Source organism: Ranitomeya variabilis, chromosome 5 (genome assembly GCF_051348905.1).
Source record: "Ranitomeya variabilis isolate aRanVar5 chromosome 5, aRanVar5.hap1, whole genome shotgun sequence".
In the NCBI taxonomy this organism is placed as follows: domain Eukaryota; kingdom Metazoa; phylum Chordata; class Amphibia; order Anura; family Dendrobatidae; genus Ranitomeya; species Ranitomeya variabilis.
The window spans coordinates 383,871,967-383,898,243 of NC_135236.1; the positions used below are offsets into that span (position 1 = coordinate 383,871,967).

Sequence of the window (26,277 nt, forward strand, 5' to 3'; positions counted from 1 at the left end):
GCCGCGCATGCGCGGTCGGAAAAGACGGTCACGACGCACAAAAAAACGTTACATGTAACTTTTTGTGGCGACGGTCCGACGCAACCGTCGCACGACGGTTGCGATGCGTCGCACTGCGTTGCTAATGCAAGTCTATGGAGAAAAAAACGCATCCTGCAAGCAATTTTGCAGGATGCGTTTTTTCTACAAAACGACGCATAGCGACGTGTAGTGCACGACGCTAGTGTGAAAGAGGCCTCAGTAATGTGTAGTTCTAAGCATTTTTGCTCATGGTTGTCACTGACAACTTTCGGATAAAAGCATTGGCATTTTTTCAGGAGACAGTTATATAATCAATATGGGCTTAAAGTGCAGACTCTCTGCTTTAATTTGAGGGTATTCACATCCTAATTTGAATAAGGGTTCATGAGTTACACCTCTATTTAAAAAGGGACCAAAAGAAATCGCACAATATCTCAAAAGCTCTTTAATGGGCTGCATAGGCTATTCTCTCACAAATCTGTAAGAGCAGGAAAAAGGTCTGCAGCTGCTGCCAGGTATGACATTTACAGTTTGAAGTGGTTGCTGTGAACCCACAACATGCACTCAAAGGAGCTCTCAACAAATAGGAACAGACCATTAGGCTGAAGAAATCCATCAGAGAGATAGCAGAAATGTTAAAAGTGGTCAAAACAGCTTGGTACATTCTGCAAAAAAAAAAAAAAAAAAGTGTGCATTGGTGAGTTTTGGAACTCAAAAAAGCCTGGACGTCCACAGAAAACAGCAGTGGTGGTTGTTCACAGTATACTTCCCATGGTGAAGAAACACCACTTCACTACATCCACCCAAGTGAAGAATACTCTCCAGGAAGTAGGTGTTTAAGTATCAAGGTCTACCATAGAGAGAAGATGTCATGAGAGCATATACAGAGGGTTCACAAGTTGCAAACCATTACTCATCCTTAAAAATAGAAAGGCCACATTAGAACTTGCCAAAAGAACATCTTAAGAAGCAAGCCCAAATCTGGAAAAGCATTCTTTGCACAGAAAAAACTAAGATCAACCTGTACCGGAATGATGGCAAGAAGAAAATATGGACAAATCTTGGAACACCTCAAGATCCAAAGCACACCACACCCTCTGTAAAACAAGGTGGAGGCAGTGGGCATGCATGGCTTCCAATGGCACGGGGTCACTAGTGTTTATGGATGATGTGACTGAATACAGAAGCAGGTTGATGAATTCTGATGTGTACAAGGCTATTCCAACTGCTCAGATTCAACTAAATGCACCAAGGATGTTTGGACAGCGCTTCACATTACAGATGGAAAATGACCCTGAACTTCCTGCGAAAGCAATACAGGAGTTTAAGGCAAAGAAGTGGAATATTCTGTAATGTCCGAGTTAATCACCAGATTTCAACTCCATCGAGCATGCATTTCACATGCTTAAGACAAAACTTAAGGTAGACAGACCCACAAACAAGCAACAACTGAAGTCAGCTGCAGTAAAGGCCTGGAAAAGCAGCACAAAAAAGGAAAGTTTTGTGACGTCCATGGCTTCCAGATTTCAAACAGTCATTGCCTGCAAAGGACCCTCTACAAAGTATTAAACATGAACATTTTATTTATGGTAAAATTTGTCCAATTACTTTTGAAAGCCTGAAATGATGAGGTTTTGTAGATGGTTGCAACTCAAACGTTTCACATGATATTTTTGTTCAACCCCTTTAATTAAACCAGAAAATCTACACGTTAATTGCATCTCAGTTGTTTCAATTTAAATAAAAAAAAAAATAGTGACATGCAGATCCCAAATCATGAAGATTCGGTCACCTCCAAATGTTTTGGGAACTAACTAAATCTGGTCTGGATACCTGTATTTACTAAAATGCCTGCCCAACCAGGAACGCTGAAGTACAAGTTCATAGAAATAGCAGAACGGTGTCAGGACTAAAAAAACGGATACTTACTGAGCAGCACCTTCCCTGAGTAAATTATCGTTGTTTAGCAGGAATCGAACATCTGCATAGGAAAACATTTCATGTAAGAGTTAGTACAAAACAAGATTTATATTAAGAAATAAAGAGCACAAATTAGACAAAAACAGCAGGTAGTATTTAACCCTTTTCCGACATTGGGAGTAAATGCCCCTTTGATGTGAGCTCCGGGGGCAAGCCCACATCTTTCCCAGCACATATCAGTTGTTTTGAACAGTTGACATGTGCCCGAAACAGCCGTGGGTGGAATCACGATCCACCTGCGGCTATTAACCCATTAAATGCCGCTGTCAAACGCTGACAGCGGTATTTAACATGCGCTTCTGGCAATCGTGCCGGAAATCCGCCCATCGGTGACTGCGGGTCACCGATGTGTTGGCATGACAACCAGAGGTCTCCTGGAGACCTCTATGGTTGTCACCGCCAGCTTACTGTTTGCACCACCTGGTGGTTGGCGCTCATAACAAGTGAGCAATTCTGCTACATACCGGCGATCTGATCATCGCCTGTATGTAGCAGAGCCAATCAGGTTATGGCAGCTTCTAGTCTCCCATGGAGACTACTAAATATGTTTTTAAAAATATAAAAAAAAATTTAAATATAAAAGTTCAAATCACCCCCTTTCGCAATAAAATAGTAAAAAAAATATATTAACCCCTTTCTGACCTCGGACGGGATAGTACGTCCGAGGTCAGAACCCCCGCTTTGATGCGGGCTCCGGCGGTGAGCCCGTATCAAAGCCAGGACATGTCAGCTGTTTTGAACAGCTGATATGTGCCCGTAATAGGCGCAGGCAGAATCGCGATCTGCCCGCGCCTATTAACTAGTTACATGCCGCTGTCAAACGCAGACAGCGGCATTTAACTACCGCATCCGGCCGGGCGGCCGGAAATGATGGCATCGCCGACCCTCGTCACATGATCGGAGGTCGGCGATGCTTCAGAATAGTAACCATAGAGGTCCTTGAGACCTCTATGGTTACTGATCCCCGGCAGCTGTGAGCGCCACCCTGTGGTCGGCGCTCAGAGCACACCTGATTTTCTGCTACATAGCAGCGAACAGCAGATCGCTGCTATGTAGCAGAGGCGATCGCGCTGTGCCTGCTTCTAGCCTCCCATGGAGGCTATTGAAGCATGGCAAAAGTAAAAAAAAAAAAAAAAAAAAATGTAAAAAAAATGTGAAAATAAAAAAAAAATTATAAAAGTTTAAATCACCCCCCTTTCGCCCCAATCAAAATAAATCAATAAAAAAAAAAATCAAACCTACACATATTTGGTATCGCCGCGTTCAGAATCGCCCGATCTATCAATAAAAAAAGCATTAACCTGATCGCTAAACGGCGTAACGAGAAAAAAAATTTGATACGCCAGAATTACGTTTTTTTGGTCGCCGCGACATTGCATTAAAATGCAATAACGGGCGATCAAAAGAACGTATCAGCACGAAAATGCTATCATTAAAAACGTCAGCTCGGCACGCAAAAAATAAGCCCTCAACCGACCCCAGATCATGAAAAATGGAGACGCTACGAGTATCGGAAAATGGCAAGATTTTATTTATTTATTTTTTTAGCAAACTTTGGAATTTTTTTTCACCACTTAGGTAAAAAATAACCTAGTCATGTTAGGTGTCTATGAACTCGTACTGACCTGGAGAATCATAATGGCAGGTCAGTTTTAGCATTTAGTGAACCTAGCAAAAACGCAAAATGAAAAACAACTGTGGGATTGCACTTTTTGCAATTTCACCGCAATTGGAATTTTTTTCCCCGTTTTCCAATACATGATATGTTAAAACCAATGGTGTCATTCAAAAGTACAACTCGTCCCGCAAAAACACAAGCCCTCACATGGCCATATTGACCAAAAAATAAAAATGTTATGGCTCTCGGAAGGAGGGGAGCAAAAAATGAAAATGCAAAACAAAAAATACCTCTGGTTGTTAAGAGATTAACATAGTTACAATAAATATGTAATATAATTATATGTCCTTTAAATTTATAGTTAAGGCTAACAAAATAGGAATTTTAGAATATTTTACTCAATTTACGGTAACTGAAAACAATCGTTTCCAGAGAGACCGCTCAGAGAGATTTGCCCATCAATAACCAGTCATTGTGGCTCAGCAGTGAATGAGGGGTAACAAGACAAACTGGCAAAGATGTTGAATGCTGAACCACTGAAAATATCAATATGGATCAAACATTGATACAGTTCAGGAAAATCACAATGCAAGCGTCCCTTTAGTCCACATTAATGTGATTATACAGGTTACATGTACAGTCAACATAATTAGAGCCCTACTACTGCCGCCATTCCCCCGTTTTACAGCCTTCTTTGCATCTTCCCAAAAAATGCCCGTTTTCTGTGACTTCTGTCTGGAGAGTGTTCTTAGAAGTCACAGACAATTCCCTCGGAGGGCTGTGACGTCTAAAAATACTCTATGGAGAAGTCACAGATACAAGGGACAGTTTTGAAAGGGTGCATACAAGACTCCAAAACTGAGGAATGGCAACAGGTTTGTTTTGAAGTGTTCTAGGAATGCTGGTACACATTTCACATGTACTGTAGTGTCAAATATTCCGTTTGGACCGAGAAGCACTTTAACCATACAAAACACCAGTACATTTAAAAAGGGAACCTGTCAGCAGGATTGTGCACAGCAACCTACAGACAGTGTCAGGTTGGCGCCGTGATACTGATTAAAATGATACACTGGTTGATGAAATCCGCCTCAATGATATGCTCGTGTTCCGGAGTGGTCCTTCTTGTGGTGCTCTAGTTATCAAGACACACTCAATAAAGGAGTGGTTCTGACGGTGGGGACCACAGACCACATCTCAGTGCCAATGCTTTCTGGCTGATGTTTTGGTCACTTTTGAATGTTGGTTGTGCTTTCACACGAAGAAGGTTTGCTGTATCTGTCAGCGTAGTGTCCAGATGCTGGAGGCGCTACCAGGACAGGCCAGTACACCAGGAGATGTGGAGGGGACCGCAGGAGGGCAACAACCCAGCAGCAGGACCGCTGCCTCAGCCTTTGTGCATGGAGGAACAGGAGGAGCACTGCCAGAGCCCTGCAAAATGACCTCCAGCAGGCCACAAATGTGCATGTGTCTGCACAAACGGTTAGAAACCGACTCCATGAGGATGGTCTGAGTGACCGACGTCCACAGATGGGGGTTGTGCTCACAGCACAACACCGTGCAGGACGCTTGGCATTTGCCACAGAACACCAGGATTGGCAAATTCACCACTGGCACCCTTTGCTCTTCACAGATGAAAGCAGGTTCACACTGAGCACATGTGACAGACGTGACAGTCTGGAGATGCCATGGAGATCGATCTGCTGCCTGCAACATCCTTCAGCATGACCGGTTTGGCAGTGGGTCAGTAATGGTGTGGGGTGGCATTTCTTTGGAGGGCTGCACAGTCCTCCATGTGCTCGCCAGAGGTAACCTGACTGCCATTAGGTACCAAGATGAGATCCTCAGACTCCTTGTGAGACAATATGCTGGTGCGGTTGACCCTGGGTTCTTCCTATTGCAGGACAATGCCAGACCTCATGTGGCTGGAGTGTGTCAGCAGTTCCTGCAAGATGAAGGCATTGAAGCTATGGACTGGCCCGCCCGTTCCCAGACCTGAATCCGATTGAACACATCTGGGACATCATGTTTTGCACCATCCACCAATGTCACGTTGCACCACAGACTGTCCAGGAGTTGGCGGATGCTTTAGTCCAGGTCTGGGCTGGGAGGAGATCCCTCAGGAGACCATCCGCCGCCTCATCAGGAGCATGCCTAGGCGTTGTAGGGAGGTCATACAGTCAAATGGAGGCCACACACACTACAGAGCATAATTTCCTTGTCTTGAGGCATTTCCACTGAAGTTGGATCAGCCTGTAACTTCATTTTCCACTTTGATTTTGAGCATCATTCCAACTCCAGACCTCCGTGGGATATTAGTTGTGATTTACGTTGATCATTTTTATGATTTATTGTTCTCAATACATTCCACTATGTAATGAATAAAGACTTACAACAGGAATATTTCATTCACTGATATCTAGGATGTGGGATTTTAGTGTGCCCTTTTTTTTTTTTTTTTTTTTGAGGATAGATATAGAGATATATAGCTATCTATCTATGGCCACTTTTGACTTAGTGACAGGCCCTCCTCAAATGTGGCTATACGCATTAGATAAAAGTAGGTCATTGATTGTTCAAAATCATTACGCGAATACAGTCATTAACATTTTAATCGATACTGGCCATTACCATGTTTCAAACTGGCCATACATGTTCAATCACACCAGGCAAAGGAGAAAATCTTTCGTTCAACTACCAGACAGAAATTTAAACCACCACCAACTTCTTCCCAGACTACGATGGTTTGTGATTTGGTTGGCTGAAATGAATATGGTTAAATTTGTTTATTATGGCTGAAATTGTCTATTTTAAACAACTTTAGTCTAATGTGTAGGGAGACCTTCTAGATAGAGATGGGAGGACTCCTGGAAGTTCGGGTCCAGACGAACAATTAAAACATTTTGGGATCAGGTACAAGAACAGTACTCAATCCTGGACCCCATTCACTTGATTGGAGCCCCAAACATGCACTGAATCTGATCAGTGGGAAAATCATTACCACCGGTTACACAGTCGTGGCTCCCACGCTGAGGCCGCAGCTGTGACTGGAGGTACAAAGTTTACCTCCGGTCACTGGAGCCATGAATATTACCCAGTTGGAATGCATGACCAGATGCTACCTGTAATTTTTCTCATTGTTCTCATAGAAATACTGTCCTTAGCATTGCCACACATGTACTTTACCAAACAATAGGAAATGTGAAATTTGTACCTTTTACCACTAAAGGTACCTTCACACTGAACTTAACAACGATAACGATAGCGATCCGTGACGTTGCAGCGTCCTGGATAGCGATATCGTTGTGTTTGACACGCAGCAGCGATCTGGGTCCCGCTGTGATATCGTTGGACGGAGCTAGAAGGCCAGCACCTTATTTCGTCGCTGGATCACCCGCTGACATCGCTGAAGCGGTGTGTGTGACGCGGATTCAGCGATATCTTCACTGGTAACCAGGGTAAACATCGGGTTACTAAGCGCAGGGTCGCACTTAGTAACCCGATATTTACCCTGGTTACCATTGTAAATGCAAAAAAAACTACATACTCACATTCCGGTGTCTGTCGGGTCCCCCGGCGTCCGCTTCCCTGCACTGTGTCAGCGCCGGCCGGCCGTAAAGCAGAGCACAGCGGTGACGTCACCGCTCTGCTTTAGGGTCGGCGCTGACACAGTGCAGGGAAGCGGACGCCGGGGGACCCGACAGACACCGGAATGTAAGTATGTAGTGTTTGGTTTTTTTTACATTTACACTGGTAACCAGGGTAAACATTGGGTTACTAAGCGCGGCCCTGCGCTTAGTAACCCGATGTTTACCCTGGTTACCCGGGGACTTCGGCATCGTTGGTCGCTGGAGAGCTGTCTGTGTGACAGCTCTCCAGCGACCACACAACGACGAAACAGCGACGCTGCAGCGATCGGCATCGTTGTCTATATCGCTGCAGCGTCGCTTAATGTGACGGTACCTTTACAACCAGAAAACTTTGAAAGCACAAATGAAAAGTAAAACAGATTTTAACCTATTTCACATAGACTACTTTCTACATGCTACACACTAAAAGCACCATGGTGCATCCACATGTAGGGCATGGTTTCATGTATAATACACTTTCCTCCACCTTTACTACAAACCATTAGTGTTCTACATAGCAGACCAGCCATACAGTTGTGTCAATAGTAGTTCATTCACAAAGTTATGAAGTAGTCTATTCATACAGACGTCTCAACAAGAAAGCAATAAGTGTGTGTGTGTGTGTGTGTGTGTGTGTGTGTGTGTGTGTGTGTGTGTGTGTGTGTGTGTGTGCTGTGCATAATTATAATATATTGCAGCGCAAACTAATATATATATATATATATATATAATTAGTTTGCACTACAATTTTGTAAATATATGTTTGTGCTTTAATATTATAGTGCACCACAAAAGAATTGGAACCGTTATTTAACCCAAAGGGTCTTCTGCTTTTGCAAATATTGTAAAGTATTTAAGAATATTAAAGTAAAAATGCAAAGCTAAAAACTATTACTTACCATTAAACACTTCATTAAACTCTCCTGGAGGGGCATGAATGATGAATTTTGCTGCTACACGAACCTAAAAAGAAAAACAAAATTTGTAAGAAACTAAACTCACTGCCAGGAAAAATATAAATCAGTCTCCCCTGGGATGGACAGTGCAGTGCCCCAGCACACACATCTTCAAGTGCTGCAGAACCACAATATGTGCAGTACTTTTCATTTAGAGCAAAACTGTTATCTAAAGGTACCTTCACACGAAACGACTTTGTAACGATATCGCTAGCAATCCGTGACGTTGCAGCGTCCTCGCTAGCGATATCGTTTAGTTTGACACGCAGCAGCGATCAGGATCCTGCTGTGATGTCGCTGAATAAAGTCCAGAACTTTATTTGGTCGTCCGATCGCCGTGTATCGTTGTGTTTGAAAGCAAAAGCAACGATACCAGCGATGTTTTACACTGGTAACCAGGGTAAACATCGGGTTACCAAGCGCAGGGCCGCGCTTAGTAACCCGATGTTTACCCTGGTTACCAGCGTAAAAGTAAAAAAAACAAACAGTACATATTCACCTGCGCGTCCCCCAGCGTCTGCTTCCTGACACTTACTGAGCGCCGGCCCTAAAGTGAAAGTGAAAGCACAGCGGTGACGCCACGCCACCGCTGTGCTGTTAGGGCCGGAGCTCAGTCAGTGTCAGGAAGCAGACGCTGGGGGACGCGCAGGTGAGTATGTACTGTTTGTTTTTTTTTACTTTTAGGGTACCGTCACACATTGAAATTTCCATCGCTACGACGTTACGATTCGTGACGTTCTAGCGATATCGTTACGATATCGCTGTGTCTGACACGCTACTGCGATCAGACACCCTGCTGAGAATCGTACGTCGTAGCAGATCGTTTGGAACTTTCTTTCGTCGCTTGATCACCCGCTGACATCGCTGGATCGTTGTGTGTGACAGCGATCCAGCGATGTGTTCGCTTGTAACCAGGGTAAACATCGGGTAACTAAGCGCAGGGCCGCGCTTAGTAACCCGATGTTTACCCTGGTTACAAGCGTAAACGTAAAAAAACAAACCGTACATACTCACCCGTCGGTGTCCTTCAGGTCCCTTGCCGTCTGCTTCCTGCTCTGAGTGCCGGCCGGAAAGTGAGAGCAGAGCGCTTAGTTACCCGATGTTTACCCTGGTTACCCGGGGACTTCGGCATCGCTCCAGCGCCGTGATTGCAACGTGTGACCGCAGTCTACGACGCTGGAGCGATGATCATACGACGCTGCGACGTCACGAATCGTGCCGTCGCAGCTATGAAAATTTCAATGTGTGACGGTACCCTTACGCTGGTAACCAGGGTAAACATCGGGTTACTAAGCGCGGCCCTGCGCTTAGCATCCCGATGTTTACCCTGGTTACCCGGGGACCTCAGCATCGTTGGTCGCTGGAGAGCGGTCTGTGTGACAGCTCCCCAGCGATCAAACAGCGACGCTGCAGCGATCGGCATCGTTGTCGCTGCAGCGTCGCTTCGTGTGAAGGTACCTTAAGGTACCCCCACCCCACCTGCGAGGCCAGATTGAAAACTAAATTTAGAATTGGATCCACAATGATCACCAAAGCCAACACTGTAGCCACACATACACAAAGTAGTACGGTAGTTTATCTGATGTGCTCTCCAAAGTCAGGATCTTGGAAATCAGTAGACTGGGCTGACATCAGACTTCTGTTTATGGTTGGGCTTCACTAATTATTGAGATTCTTGACCTCCTGAACCCTCACTATTCACTAGAGAAAAAGGTATTATAACAAAACATAGCAGCCCCTATATATATATTTTTTTTTTGAGCTGTCACATTGCCACTTCCACCTGAAAGCAGTGCCGCATTGCCCTAATGACAAAATGTGTTAAGTGCTGCTCTCCTTGGAATTAAACCTGGTCATGAGTGACATTTCATATTTTGAGTGCACTATTTAAACTATACGTTAGAGGTAAAAAAAAAAAAGAAAAAAATTATATAGCCATCTTGAAACACAAGTATTGCTGCTTTTTTTGGTGTCATCGACATTGCAAGGCAAAATCTCGCACCTGCGCACTATGTTTTGCCCTACTGCACAGTTAGGTTTTCGGCTCTGCCATCAGTAGGGCAAAGTATAGCGCACAGGCGTGAGCCATGATTTCTCTGTGCAGGTGCAAGATTTCGCTCAGCAATGTGGATGACGCAGGAGGCATCACTCACGTCAAAGGCTACTTTCACACTTCCGCCGGTACAGGGCCGTCGCAAACCGTCGGCCCATCGTACCGACGGACGTTGTGCTAAATTTAGCAGACGTGGGCAGCGGATGCAGTTTTACAACGCATCCGCTGCCCAGTGTGATGAGCGGGGAGATGGGGGCGGAGTTCCAGCCGCACATGCGCGGTCGGAAATGGGGGACACGTCGCACAAAAAACGTTACATTGAACGTTTTTTTGTGCTTCACGTCCGCCAAAACACGACGCATCCATCGCACGACGGATGCGACGTGTGCCCATCCGTCGCTTATTCACGCTAAGTCTATGGGCAAAAAACGCATCCTGCAAGCACATTTGCAGGATCCGTTTTTTGCCCATAACGACGGGTTGCGACAGAGCAAAAAAGACATAAGTGTGAAAGTAGCCAAAGCAGTAGGATGGCAAGCAGTGGACCGACAGGATTAACACGCAGTGCAGGAGAACGTCAAAAGGTTTTTTGGGTTATACATGGGGAGTCAAGGAGTTATATAACCATTTATGGAATGCAGCACAGGCGATGAACAAAGTGATAGTTCTAGTTGATATGTTACAAAACGGGTGAAAGGTTCCCTTTAAAGGGGGTTCTCCACTTTTGACAGTCCCTAGTGATCACAAAGTAGCGCCATACTGGGAGCCCTCACAATCAGCTTTAACCTGTGGAGAAACCAACCAAAAAAGAAAGCATTAATTCACCTGTACGGTCACTGGATGTGAAATTAAATATGATGTACCGTAGTTCCTGTTCAAATCAATGAATTGTCTGTTTAATACAAGAAAGTACAGATACCCCAGAGCGAGACCCTCTTTTTTTTTTTTTTTTTTTACTCAAATGTTTTTTATTAAATATAAGAGTGCAATAAAACATTTCACATTAAGATATAAATTTCCATTTTCCCCACTCTTAACGCCCCCCCTTACCCAACCGGCCCCCTCCTTCCCTTTTAGACAGCTCACGCTTTCCTCTTAACATATCTTGTAGTATTATATACGTTAACCATATACAATAACTTTTATTTGTAAACAAATACACCGTAAATATATAGGCAAACCCTCCTCAGGCCCAACTTCTCTAAGCCTCCCCTAGCCTAGTTCCAACCAAGGCATCCACAATATTTCGAACAGGCCCATCTTCCCTCTTTTCTGATATACACCCTTTTCCAGGGTAATGACCTGCTTCACATATTTAAGATATTCTCCCCTCGAGGGAGGTTCCTCTTTGATCCAATTTCTGGCTATGACCTTCCGAGCCATGTATAGTAGTCTGGCAATTGCTATTTTCAGCTTGTTATCCACAGCTATCTCTTCCACGTACCCCAGCACGCACACCAAAGGTTCTCTTGGAATTACACATCTGTATGCCCCTTCTATCCGGCTTACAACCACCAACCAAAAAGCAGTCACTCTCGGACACGACCATAACATAAAACATTCCAGCACTATCATTCCTACATCTAGGGCATTCCGAGTCAGATCTCAGCCCAGCTCTATACAGGACATCCGGGGATCTATACACTCTGTGTACAATATAAAGCTGGGAAAGTCTATATGGCTCATTCAGTGATAGTTTTGGTATCCATTCTAATACAGATTCCCACGTTTCATCCTCTAAACGACCCAGCTCTCTTTCCCATTTAGCCCTCGCGCCAATCAGATATCCCAATAAGCGAGTGTGAAGTAGATCCTTATATAAAGATGAAATGGCACCCCTCTTTGTCCCCACTCCACAGATGTAGTTTAATACTAAGTCGTTCTGAATTTGGAAACAATCCCCCTCATTATGGGCCACAAACGCATGCTGTAACTGTGCATATTGGAACCCCGCAGATGTCCTAAGACCATATTCCGACTGTAGCTGGGAAAAGGCTTTCACCTCCCGTCGCTCTAAAATCTGACAGGCATACCGGATCCCCCTGGCTTGCCATTTTGGTATACGTCCCATCGCCAGAAACTCAGGTAGATTATTATTAAACCACAGCGGAGAAAACCTGGCCAGACAAGTAACCCCGCGAATTTGTTTACCTCTCCCCCATACTTTATATATCATAAATAATGTTGGGTATCTCTTCCCCAGTATCCCTAGGGATCCATCTTCCAGACACTGTACCGCCGGACTTCTCTTCACCACCCTTTCTATCAAAAGTTGTGCTATATTGGAAGACGACTCATGTTCCCAGCCCCATAAATGCTGACATTGGGCCGCCAAGAAATATATTTCAGGGTTAGGTAAAGCCAAGCCTCCCGTGTCCTTAGGGCGTTGAAGCGTCTCCAATCTAATTCGCCGGTGTTGCCTCCCCCACACCAGGCCTCTAAATAAAAAGAGTTAATCAGTTTCAATTTTACACGTGGTATCCAGATAGGAGAGTTATGGAGAACATACAGTATCTAATGCATCAGAATCATCTTCGTGAGATTAATTCAGCCTACAACAGATAAATGCAACTTAGACCAAGCCCCTACCTAAAGGTACCGTCACACTCAGCGACGCTGCAGCGATATAGACAACGAGCCGATCGCTGCAGCGTCGCTGTTTAGGTCGCTGTAGAGACGTCAAACACAGCAGCTCCAGAACGATGCAGGAGCGATCCTGTGACGTAACGGTGACTCACTTATCGTTCTCACAGGTCGTTAGCTCCATGTAAAACATTGCTGGCATCGTTGCTTTTGCTCTCAAACACGACGATACACGCTGACCTGACTACCAAATAAAGTTCTGGACTTCTAGCTCCGACCAGCGATATCACAGCGGGATCCAGATCGCTGCTGCGTGTCAAACGCAACGAGATCGCTATCCAGGACGCTGCAACGTCACGGATCATTGTCGTTCTCGTTGTAAAGTTGCTGAGTGTGAAGGTACCTTAAAGAGTTCCCAGCACCGGTGTAAGATTCCTATGCAAGTAATTCATGATCGGCAAAGAGATTAGTAGCGAGACCCTCTTTGTAACCTCTCTCATCACTAGCCAAGAGATGAAAGATCCTACACATAGGACCCTATATTAATTTAGAATAGTTTTACAGAATATATGAAAAAAAAAAAAGCTTCTAAACGGAATTTGCCCCTATAAATACATTAGATATTTAACCCCTTCCCGACCCATGACGCCACGTAGGCGTCATGAAAACCCGTGCCATTCCGACCCATGACGCCTATGTGGCGTCTTGGAATGATCGCGTCCCTGCAGATCGGGTGAAGGGGTTAACTCCGATTTCACCCGATCTGCAGAGACAGGGGGAGTGGTGCTTCAGCCCAGGGGGGGTGGCTTCGCCCCCCCGTGGCTACGATCGCTCTGATTGGCTGTTGAAAGTGAAACTGCCAATCAGTGCGATTTGTAATATTTCACCTGAAAAACTGGTGAAATATTACAATCCAGCCATGGCCGATGCTGCAATATCATCGGCCATGGCTGGAAACACTAATGTGACCCCCCCCACCCTACCGATCGCCCCCCCAAGCGACCGATCTGTGCTCCGCTCCCCTCGGTCCTGTGCTCCGCTGCCCTGTGCTCCTGCCCGCTCCCCCCGTGCTGCTATGCCACCCCCCTGTGCTCCGACGCCCCCCCCGTGCCCCGATCTCCCCCCCCTTATACTCACCGAGGCTCCCGGTGTCCGTCCGCCTCCTCGCTGGGCGCCGCCATCTTGCAAAATGGCGGGCGCATGCTCAGTGCGCCCGCCGAATCTGCCAGTCGGCAGATTCGTTAAAAGTACATTTTGATCGCTGTGATAGAACCTATCACAGCGATCAAAATAAAAAAATAATAAATTAACCCCCCCCCCTTTATCACCCCCATAGGTAGGGACAATAGAAAAAAAAAATATTTTCTCTATTTTATTTTTTCCACTAGGGTTAGGGTTAGAACTAGGGTTAGGGTTAGGGTTACGGGTAGGGTTAGGGGTAGGGTTATGGCATGTGCACACAGTGCGGATTTGGCTGCGGTTCCGCAGCGGATCCGCAGCGGATTGGCCGCTGCGAATTCGTAGCAGTTTTCCATCAGGTTTACAGTACCATGTACACCTATGGAAAACCAAATCCGCTGTGCCCATGGTGCGGAAAATTCCGTGCAGAAACGCTGCGTTGTATTTTCCGCAGCATGTCAATTCTTTGTGCGGATTCCGCAGCGTTTTACACCTGTTCCTCAATAGGAATCCGCAGGTGAAATCCACACAAAAAAACACTGGAAATCCGCTGTAAATCCGCAGGTAAAACGCAGTGCCTTTTACCTGCAGATTTTTCAAAAATCGTGTGGAAAAATCTCACACGAATCCGCAACGTGGGCACATAGCCTTAGGGTTAGGGTTGGAATAAGAGTTAGGGTTGGAATTAGGGCTAGGGTTGGAAATAGGGTTAAGATTAGGCTTGTGGTTAGGGTTACGGATAGGGTTAGGGGTGTGTTGGCGTTACAGTTGTGGTTAGGGTTGGGATTAGGGTTAGGGTTGGGATTAGGGTTAGGGTTGGAATTAGGGTTACGGGTGTGTTGGGGTTAGGGTTGTGGTTAGGGGTGTGTTGGGGTTAGGGTTGTGATTAGGGTTATGGCTACAGTTGGGATTAGGATTAGGGGTGTGTTGGGGTTAGTGTTGAAGTTAGAATTGAGGGGTTTCCACTGTTTAGGCACATCAGGGGTCTCCAAACGCAACATGGCGCCACCATTGATTCCAGCCAATCTTGCGTTCAAAAAGTCAAATGGTGCTCCCTCCCTTCCAAGCCCCGACGTGCGCCCAAACAGTGGTTTACCCCACATTTGGGGTACCAGCGTACTCAGGACAAACTGGGCAACAACTGTTGGGGTCCAATTTCTCCTGTTACCCTTGCAAAAATAAAAAATTACTTGCTAAAACATAATTTTTGAGGAAAGAACAATTATTTTTTATTTTCACGGCTCTGCGTTATAAACTTCTGTGAAGCACTTGGGGGTTGAAAGTGCTCACCACACATCTAGATAAGTTCCTTGGGGGGTCTAGTTTCCAAAATGGGGTCACTTGTGGGGTGTTTCTACTGTTTAGGACCATCAGGGGCTCTGCAAATGCAATGTGACGCCCGCAGACCATTCCATCAAAGTCTGCATTTCAAATGTCACTACTTCCCTTCCGAGCCCTGACGTGTGCCCAAACAGTGGTTTACCCCCACATATGGGGTATCAGCGTACTCACAACAAACTGGGCAACAAATATTGGGGTCCAATTTCTCCTGTTACCCTTGTGAAAATAAAAAATTGCTTGCTAAAACATCTTTTTTGAGGAAAGAAAAATGATTTTTTTATTTTCACGGCTCTGCGTTGTAAACTTCTGTGAAGCACTTGGGGGTTGAACGTGCTCACCACACATCTAGATAAGTTCCTTGGGGGGTCTAGTTTCCATAATGGGGTCACTTATGGGGGGTTTCTACTGTTTAGGCATATCAGGGGCTCTGCAAACGTAACATGATGCCCGCAGAGCATTCCATCAAAGTCTGCATTTCAAAACATCACTACTTCCCTTCCTAACCCCGACGTGTGCCAAAAGTGGTTTACCCCCACATATGGGGTATCAGCGTACTCAGGAGAAACTGGACAACAACTTTTGGGGTCCAATTTCTCCTGTTACCCTTGGGAAAATAGAAAATTGTGGGCTAAAAAATCATTTTTGAGAAAAGAAAAATTATTTTTTATTTTCATGGCTCTGCGTTATAAACTTCTATGAAGCACTTGGGGGTTCAAAGTGCTCACCACACATCTAGATAAGTTCCTTGGGAGGTCTAGTTTCCAAAATGGGGTCACTTGTGCGGGAGCTCCAATGTTTAGGCACACAGGGGCTCTCCAAACGCGACATGGTGTCCGCTAATGTTTGGAGCTAATTTTCCATTCAAAAAGCCAAATGGCGTGCCTTCCCTTCCGAGCCCTGCCGTGCGCCCAAACAGTGATTTACCCCCACATATGGGGTATCATCGTACTCAGGACAAACTGGACAACAACATTTGGGGTCCAATTTCTCCCATTACCCTTGGGAAAATAAAAAATTCTGGGCTAAAAATCATTTTTGAGGAAAGAAAAATTATTTTTTATTTTCATGGCTCTGCGTTATAAACTTCTGTGAAGCACCTGGGGGTTATAAGTGCTCACTATGCTTCTAGATAAGTTCCTTGGGGGGTCTAGTTTCCAAAATGGGCTCACTTGTAGGGGAGCTCCAATGTTTAGGCACACAGGGGGTCTCCAAACGCGACATGGTGTCCGCTAACGATTGGAGCTAACTTTCCATTCAAAAAGTCAAATGGCACGCCTCCCATTCTGAGCCTTGCCGTGCACCCAAACAGTGGTTTACCCCCACATATGAGGTATCGGCGTACTCAGGAGAAATTGCCCAACAAATTTTAGGATCCATTTTATTCTGTTGCCCATGTGAAAATGAAAAAATTGAGGCTAAAAGAAATTTTGTGTGAAAAAAAAGTACTTTTTCATTTTTACGGATCAATTTGTGAAGCACCTGATAGCTTAAAGTGCTCACTATGCTTCTAGATAAGTTCCTTGGGGGGTCTAGTTTCCAAAATGGGGTCACTTGTGGGGGAGCTCCAATGTTTAGGCACACAGGGGCTCTCCAAACGCGACATGGTGTCCGCTAAAGATTGGAGCCAATTTTTAATAGAAAAAGTCAAATGGCGCTCCTTCCCTTCCGAGCCCTGCCGTGCGCCCAAACAGTGGTTTACCCCCACATATGAGGTATCAGCGTACTCAGGACAAATTGGACAACAACGTTCGTGGTCCAGTTTCTCCTTTTACCCTTGGGAAAATAAAAAAAAATTCGCTAAAAGATCATTTTTGTGACTAAAGTTAAATGTTCATTTTTTCCTTCCATGTTGCTTCTGCTGCTGTGAAACACCTGAAGGGTTAATAAACTTCTTGAATGTGGTTTTGAGCACCTTGAGGGGTGCAGTTTTTAGAATGGTGTCACTTTTGGGTATTTTCAGCCATATAGAACCCTCAAACTGACTTCAAATGTGAGGTGGTCCCTAAAAAAAATGGTTTTGTAAATTTTGTTGTAAAAATGAGAAATCACTGGTCAAATTTTAACCCTTATAACTTCCTAGCAAAAAAAAAATTTGTTTCCAAAATTGTGCTGATGTAAAGTAGACATGTGGGAAAAGTTATTTATTAACTATTTTGTGTCACATAACTCTCTGGTTTAACAGAATAAAAATTCAAAATGTGAAAATTGCGAAATTTTCAAAATTTTCGCCAAATTTCCGTTTTTTTCACAAATAAACTAAAAAATATCGACCTAAATTTACCACTAACATGAAGCCCAATATGTCACGAAAAAACAATCTCAGAATCGCTACGATCCGTTGAAGCGTTCCTGAGTTATTACCTCATAAAGGGACACTGGTCAGAATTTCAAAAAACGGCAAGGTCATTAAGGCCAAAATAGGCTGGGTCATGAAGGGGTTAACCAATAAATGGTTAGATACAACAGACGCAGCAGATCTCAGCTTCCCATCTTACGCGCCAATAACAGTCCCCTCTTTAGTTGTACTTCTGACAGCAGAGAAATCTAACTGCTCAGTAAGCAATTCTAAAATTAAAGGCAGCACACTGATCCCCTAGCAGGATCTTCACATGGGATACAGATTCAGTTTGCAACATTTTCTGATGATCTGAATTTGTCAGATTGTAGGACTTTATTTTGATAGCCAATAACAATTTCTTCTTAGGCAATAAGCATGCATTCATCATTTCAATTTACATACAGTCTACACTACAACCACTTCCTCCTACACATGCTACAAACCAATAGCATCACAACAGTGTGACAACTGCTTATGTGTCCATTTATGGCAATAAAGACTTACTAAATGACATGGGGCAGGGAGTGGACAGGCACGCCCTCATACTTCAGCCTACACAGCAGCAAACAGTATAGGATCAGAGAAAAATAACAAATATATAGAGAAATGTATGAGATACACACACAAGCGCGCGCGCTGAGTACAGAGACAAGTAAAGTGTCACTTTACAGCAGCCTTTAATATGTCCTGCAGAAATTACTATACAGCGATGCAATCAGTGGCAATGTTAGAGGCAGACATGCTGGGACATGTAGTCTCTTGTTTGTAAGAATTTTCAGTATTTTTCGTTTGTTAATATATGTTAGAAATGTATTAATAGACCTTATTAGATTTCAGTTCAGATCTTTGGCTAATCCAAAAACCTATGGGGGCTGCAAAGCTTTCATTTCCATCATCATTGGAAACATAGGCCTAAAAATAATCAGCAGCTCATGAACCGGAGACCACGCAGAACCTTATGGGCCTGCTGGCAGTGGTATGAAGTCCACAGAAAGCAAAGCACCAGAACAAGATCTGTGCAGACATGGAACATGCAGGGAATACTAAGAAATATTAGCTCTTAGGCTACTTTCACACTAGCGTCGTTTGGAATACGTCGCAATGCGTTGTTTAGGAGAAAAAACGCATCCTGCAAAGTTGTCCGCAGGATGCGTTTTTTCCCCATAGAATTACATTAACGACGCATTGCGACGTATGGCCACACGTCGCATCCGTCGTGCGACGGATACGTCGTGTTTTGGCAAACCGTCGGCACAAAAAAAGTTACATGTAACTTTGTGCGTCGTGTCCGCCATTTCCGACCGCGCATGCGCGACCGGAACTCCACCCCTTCCTCCCCTGACATTACAATGGGGCAGCGGATGCGTTGAAAAACTGCATCCGCTGCCCCCGTTGTGCTACTTTTAAAGTATATAAAGAAGGTAGCGGGCACCACAAAGCATAAGTGAGTCAGGGATCAACCATATGCATATGAGAAAGACCATCAAGAAAAACTAAGAAAAAGGATATGCATAACACTGGGATCGACCATTAAAAGATAACAACTTTATTCAAAAAGGCACATCAAAACGAGACACACTGTATATACTCGAGTATAAGCCGACCCGAGTATAAGCCGACCCCCCTAATTATGCCACAAAAAACTGGGAAAACTTATTGACTCGAGTATAAGCCTAGGGTAGAAAATGCAGCAGCTACCGGTGAATTTCAAAATTAAAAATAGATACTCCATACCATTCATTATGGCCCCATAGATGCTCCACATAAAGCTGTGCCATATATAATGCTCTGCACCGTTGCCCCATAGATAGCTGTGCCATATATATAATGCTCTGCACCGTTGCCCCATAGATAGCTGTGCCATATATATAATGCTCTGCACCGTTGCCCCATAGCTGTGCCATATATATAATGCTCTGCACCGTTGCCCCATAGCTCTGCCATATAGTGCTCTGCACCGTTGCCCCATAGCTGTGCCATATATATAGTGCTCTGCACCGTTGCCCCACAGCTGTGCCATATATAGTGCTCTGCACCGTTGCCCCATAGCTGTGCCATATATATAGTGCTCTGCACCGTTGCCCCATAGCTGTGCCATATAGTGCTCTGCACTGTTGCCCCATAGCTCTGCCATATAGTGCTCTGCACCATTGCCCCATAGCTGTGACATATAGTGCTCTGCACTGTTGCCCCATAGCTCTGCCATATAGTGCTCTGCACCGTTGCCCCATAGCTGTGACATGTAGTGCTCTGCACCGTTGTCCCATAGCTGTGCCATATAGTGCTCTGCACCGTTGCCCCATAGCTGTGCCATATAGTGCTCTGCACCGTTGCCCCATAGCTGTGCCATATAGTGCTCTGCACCGTTGCCCCACAGATAGCTCTGCCATATAGTGCTCTGCACCGTTGCCCCATAGATGCTCCACATAAATCTGTGCTGCTGCTGCTGCAATAAAAAAAAAACAAAAAAACACATACTCACCTGTCTTGCTTGCAGCTCCTCGGCGCCATCTTCCCGGCGTCTCTCCGCACTGACTGATCAGGCAGAGGGCGGCGCGCACACTATATGCGTCATCGCGCCCTCTGCCTGAACAGTCAGTGCAGAGAGACGCCGGGAAGATGGAGACAGCGCCCGGCGTGTGGAACGAGGACAGGTGAATATGTCATACTTACCTGCTCCCGGCGTCCCGCTCCTTCCCCCTGCCTGTCTTCGGTGCCGCAGCCTCTTTCTCTATCAGCGGTCACCGGCACCGCTTCATTAGAGAAATGAATAGGCGGCTCCGCCCCTATGGGGGGTGGAGCAGCCTATTCATTTCTCTAATGAGCGGTCCCACGTGACCGCTCAGGGGAAGAGGCTGCGGCACCCGGAGACAGTGGGACGTGCAGGGAGAGCGACAGCAACGCCGGAACTAGGTGAGTATATGACAGTGCTCACCCGCCGACCCCACCACCGATCATGACTCGAGTATAAGCCGAGGGGGCACTTTCAGCCCAAAAATTTGGGCTGAAAATCTCGGCTTATACTCGAGTATATACGGTACATTTAAAAGCATTTAAAAACGGAAAAAACAGCACATAGCTAGTAAGCTACATGCAACCCCCCAGACAGTTGGAGACAAATGTCATTTTAGCACTGAACAATGTGACAAATATTTAGAGAAGGTGCGTGCATATGAATTAAAACACGTACACTAATATATACTCTTATACCACCAACGTGTACCCTACAGACATCAAGCAGTATTAAGGACAAAGGTATAATATACACACAAATTTAGGCTCAGAGTATGCCCCCTCATGCACCCTAAGAATTCCAATGAAAGCAAAACAATATATAAGATGTTAACCAGAGAACTGGGGGTAAGATAACCACATATTAGATAAAGATATACCACCCAGAAACAATAGCCAAGTTGTAAAGGAATATATCACCTAAAGACCAGGAGCGAGGCAAATAGTAAACTCCAAAGGAGCCTGGAGTGCAAAGATGCCGAGTAGAGATGAGGTAGTTCAAATATAAAGTGCTAATACTGGGGAGAGCTTGAGCCCCACGCGTATCGATGCTACAAGGGCATCTTCCTCAGGGGAAATGTGAGGTAAACAGCCTAGACTCGTTCTAATATAGCCAAATAATGAAGCGAAATAAATATCACCTGTGAGCATTGCTATGACGTGCAGAGATCTGGAGGCATATACTTCCGGGTTACCAAGTTAATCCCACTGCACTTGTGCAGTGGGCAGCTCCTGCTGTGTTGCCGAGGCTGCAGAGTAATACACACAATCCCGGCTAAGAGGTTGCTATGGGGGCAGTGACACCCAGGCACCTGCGCAGTGGAAGCAGGCAGGGAGAGGAGACCATAGAATGACTCACGCGATCCCAGCTAAGTGGTTGCCATAGAAACATTGACGCTGAAGTACCTGCATTATTGAAGCAGGCTAGAAAAGGAGACCGCAGAGTAATAAAACAGTCCAGGCTAGATGATTGCCGAAATGACATTAACACTCAAAACGCCTGCACAAATAAGGCCGGCAAGGAGAGGAGACTGAGATAATGCACGCAATCCCAGCAGAGTAGTTTACATGGAGACAAAAGGCGCTAGGTTGATTAAAAGAGGGTGTTGACACATACATATATACATACATATATGTATATACACTCACTGGCCACTTTATTAGGTACACCTGTCCAACTTCTTTTTAACACTTAATTTCTAATCAGCCAATCACATGGCGGCAACTCAGTGCATTTAGGCATGTAGACATGGTCAAGACAATCTCCTGCAGTTCAAACCGAGCATCAGTATGGGGAAGAAAGGTGATTTGAGTGCCTTTGAACGTGGCATGGTTGTTGGTGCCAGAAGGGCTGGTCTGAGTATTTCAGAAACTGCTGATCTACTGGGATTTTCACGCACAACCATCTCTAGGGTTTACAGAGAATGGTCCGAAAAAGAAAAAAAATCCAGTGAGCGGCAGTTCTGTGGGCGGAAATGCCTTGTTGATGCCAGAGGTCAGAGGAGAATGGGCAGACTGGTTCGAGCTGATAGAAAGGCAACAGTGACTCAAATCGCCACCCGTTACAACCAAGGTAGGCCTAAGAGCATCTCTGAACGCACAGTGCGTCGAACTTTGAGGCAGATGGGCTACAGCAGCAGAAGACCACACCGGGTACCACTCCTTTCAGCTAAGAACAGGAAACTGAGGCTACAATTTGTACAAGCTCATCGAAATTGGACAGTAGAAGATTGGAAAAACGTTGCTTGGTCTGATGAGTCTCGATTTCTGCTGCGACATTCGGATGGTAGGGTCAGAATTTGGCGTAAACAACATGAAAGCATGGATCCATCCTGCCTTGTTTGGAGCATCTTTGGGATGTGCAGCCGACAAATCTGCGGCAACTGTGTGATGCCATCATGTCAATATGGACCAAAATCTCTGAGGAATGCTTCCAGCACCTTGTTGAATCTATGCCACGAAGAATTGAGGCAGTTCTGAAGGCAAAAGGGGGTCCAACCCGTTACTAGCATGGTGTACCTAATAAAGTGGCCGGTGAGTGTGTGTATATATATATATATATATATATATATATATATATATATATATATGTGTGTGTGTGTGTGTGTGTGTGTGTGTGTGTGTGTGTGTGTGTGTGTGTGTGTGTGTGTGTGTGTGTGTGTGTGTGTGTGTGTGTGTGTGTGTGTGTGTGTGTGTGTGTGTGTATATATATATATATATATATATATATATATACACACATATATAAATACACATAACTTAGTATATTATAACGATGAGGAATCATAACCACATAAGACCAAAGGTAGAAGTCTAAACGGCGCTTTCTGCTGATTTGAAGGGCACACACCATGCATAAAATTTGGAATAAAGTCAAAAAGATTATTTCCGTTCTACTAAATGTACAAATAGGAGACGCAGTCCCAATTTACAAGTTACTAAGTTCACACATAAGAGACGCAGTCCCAACTTACAAATTTACCAAATAAGAGAAATAGTCCCAAGTTACAGGTAACTAAATTCTCAAATAAGAGACGTAGTCCCAGTTTGCAATTTGCTGAGTTTGCTACTTTTACACACTGTCTGTCGGTACTTCGGGCCGACGGTTTGCGGCGGCCCGTACCGACGGGACTAGTGTGAAACTAGCCCAAGACCGGTACAATTTACACAATCATTTAGATTAACTCCTCATTGTAAGGGTACTGTTACACTAAACGATTTACCAACGATCACGACCAGCGATACGACCTGGCCGTGATCGTTGGCAAGTCGTTGTGTGGTCGCTGGAGAGCTGTCACACAGACAGCTCTCCAGCGACCAACGATGCCGAAGTCCCCGGGTAACCAGGGTAAACATCGGGTTACTAAGTGCAGGGCCGCGCTTAGTAACCCGATGTTTACCCTGGTTACCAGTGTAAATGAAAAAAACCCAAACACTACATACTTACATTCCGATGTCCGTCAGGTCCCTCGCCGTCTGCTTCCCGCACTGACTGTCAGTGCCGGCCGTAAAGCACAGCACAGCGGTGACGTCACCGCTGTGCTCTGCTTTTACTTTACGGCCGGCGCTCACAGTCAGTGAGGGAAGCCGCCGGCGAGGGACGTGACAGACATCGGAATGTGAGTATGTAGTGTTTTTTTTTTGTTTTTTTTTTTTACATTTACAATGGTAACCAGGGTAAACATCGGGTTACTAAGTGCGGCCCTGCGCTTAGTAACCCGATGTTTACCCTGGTTACAAGCGAACACATCGCTGGATCGGTGTCACACACACACACACACACACACACACACCGATCCAGCGATGACAGCGGGTGATCCAGCGACGAAATAAAGTTTCAAACGATCTGCTACGACGTACGATTCTCAGCGGGGTCCCTGATCGCAGTAGCGTGTCAGACACAGCAAGATCGTATGTATATCGCTGGAACGTCACAAATCGTGCCGTCGTAGCGACCAAAGTGCCACTGTGAGACGGTACCCTTAGATAGAATTCATGCTTCACAGTCAGTGTCTGCGATACATAGGGCGGCTGGTCTCTTGGCCTGAATCTGACAGCGACAAATGCCCATTAGACTACATCACCACGATCAGGAATAGCAATGTTTTGGACGCCGCGTTCTAATTGCCGCAATTGCAGCACAGTGGCTCAGTGGTTAGAATTGCAGCGCTGGAGTCCTGGGTTCAAACCCCACCAAGGACAACATCTGCAAGGAGTTTGTATGTTCTCCCCATAACATACTGATAGGGAATTTAGATTGTGAGCCCCATCAGGGACAGCAATGATAATGAATGCAAACTGTAAAGCGATGCGGAATATGTTAGCGCTATATAAAAGATTATTATTATTACTTGTTTGCCAGCACATGCCAATTCACCGAATGTAATGACATTCAAATTGGTCAAAATCCATAGAGATTGACATGCTGCGGCTCGTAAACCTGCACCGTGGGCAAGTTTGCTCAGAGTTAAAATAGAAGCACAGTGGGCATGGGAATCTATAAATCTCATCCACTGTGCTTCTAATGTAGAATGCAGTGTTTTAGACGCAGCGCAAGTTTGATGCGTCCAAAACGCTGCTGTTCCTGATCATGGGCATGTAGCCTAAAAATGCTGAGTTTAGAAGACCCACAGCAAACTCTGCATTGCAGTCCTTTACCCAGACCGTAGAACACGAATGTGTTAACCTGGCCTAAGATTAGTACTGCAATGTCTTAACTAGGACTGTGGAGTCAGTAAGCCAATCCATCAACTACTCAATTTCCCTGACTTCAGACCCCACAACACTGCCTCACTACTGAGCATGTACATAAAATCACCAATCCATTTCAACTAAAAAAGCCAAGATACTTAGATCAGGAACAGAACAGACATTTGTAGGACATTTCAGAATTTTCCCAAATTCTTATGGAAACATTTACAGCACATCCTGCACTGAACTACTGAACCCAATTTATTGTATGTTTTAGCAGTCGGAATCAGTCCATTTGATACTGACAGACTATCAAAATGGATACCGACTCCACAGCCCTGGTCTGAACCACAGTTATTAAACATATGTACAGTAGATCCAGGGGCAGACATATCATTGGTGCAACCTGTGCAGCAGCACAGGGGCCCATTTTCATCTCCAAAGCAGCAGGAATTGTTAATTATGATGATCTAATGAACCACAAAGAGCCCATATACTGTTCTTACATTGAGGCCCTCTTCTGTCGGTGTCCACCAATGTGTAGATCAACTATTTATCTACATTGTGAAATCGCGTAGCTGTATTAAAGGTAACCTGTCACTTAACTGAAACCACAGGCACCATCAGAGACTGGAAGCACGTTTGCAGTCCTGTATGTTTTCCAACCATGGCGTTTAAAGAGAAAATAGTTTCAAGAGCTTGCCAGGAACTGACTAGTCTGGTGCCACCCCCAACTGGCTTCATAATCAACTGGAGTGATGAAGGGAGAACCTGTATGATGGCAGTGCAGGATTAGTCACTTGCATTCCTATATCATCTCTTTAAACTATGTTTTCTCTGAGTTGCCATCCGTTTCAGAGAAAAACCTGCAATCATGCAACTAGGCTCCGTTTCATACTGCTCATGGTTTGGGTAGCATGAATCGACTTGCAAGTTCCCTTTAAAGCTAATCCATATAACCTGTTATAGAATTCAGAGTTAACCTGTCCTACATTTCAGACCTTGTCTTCATTTAATTTGGGACTGTGCAAAACTATATTTTCCATGTAGTAAACACCCTACGGGTTAATGAAATTCTGTACAGATTACAGCTGATCAAAGTGTGATAAGGTTATTGTCAATGGACCCTTCTAATGGCCCTTTGGCACAATTCAATAATCAGTTACCGTATTTTTCGGACTCTAAGACGCACCGGACGATAAGACGCACCTGGGTTTTAGAGGAAGAAATTAGGGGGGGGGGGGTGAATTGAAGCAAAAAATGTGATCCATTCTGTACTTAATATCCCCTATCCTGGTATATATGGTCCCTGGTATGTACAGCCTTCCTCATCCCTATCCTGATATACATGGCTCCCTCATGCCTATCCTGGGGTG

General features: G+C 45.0%; 1 protein-coding gene across 2 annotated transcripts in view; it reads right to left on the bottom strand.

Annotated features, from left to right (window-relative positions):
- CAPZA2 (capping actin protein of muscle Z-line subunit alpha 2) overlaps positions 1-26,277 on the bottom strand; it is a 69,822-nt gene that overhangs the window by 29,092 nt on the left and 14,453 nt on the right. For both annotated transcript variants that reach the window (XM_077265014.1, XM_077265013.1), the window contains exons 2-3: positions 8,148-8,211; positions 1,951-2,002 (exon numbers count right to left, since the gene is read on the bottom strand). In XM_077265014.1, the coding sequence (XP_077121129.1) occupies positions 1,951-2,002; positions 8,148-8,211 (116 nt within the window). The remainder of the gene's footprint in view (positions 1-1,950; positions 2,003-8,147; positions 8,212-26,277) is intronic.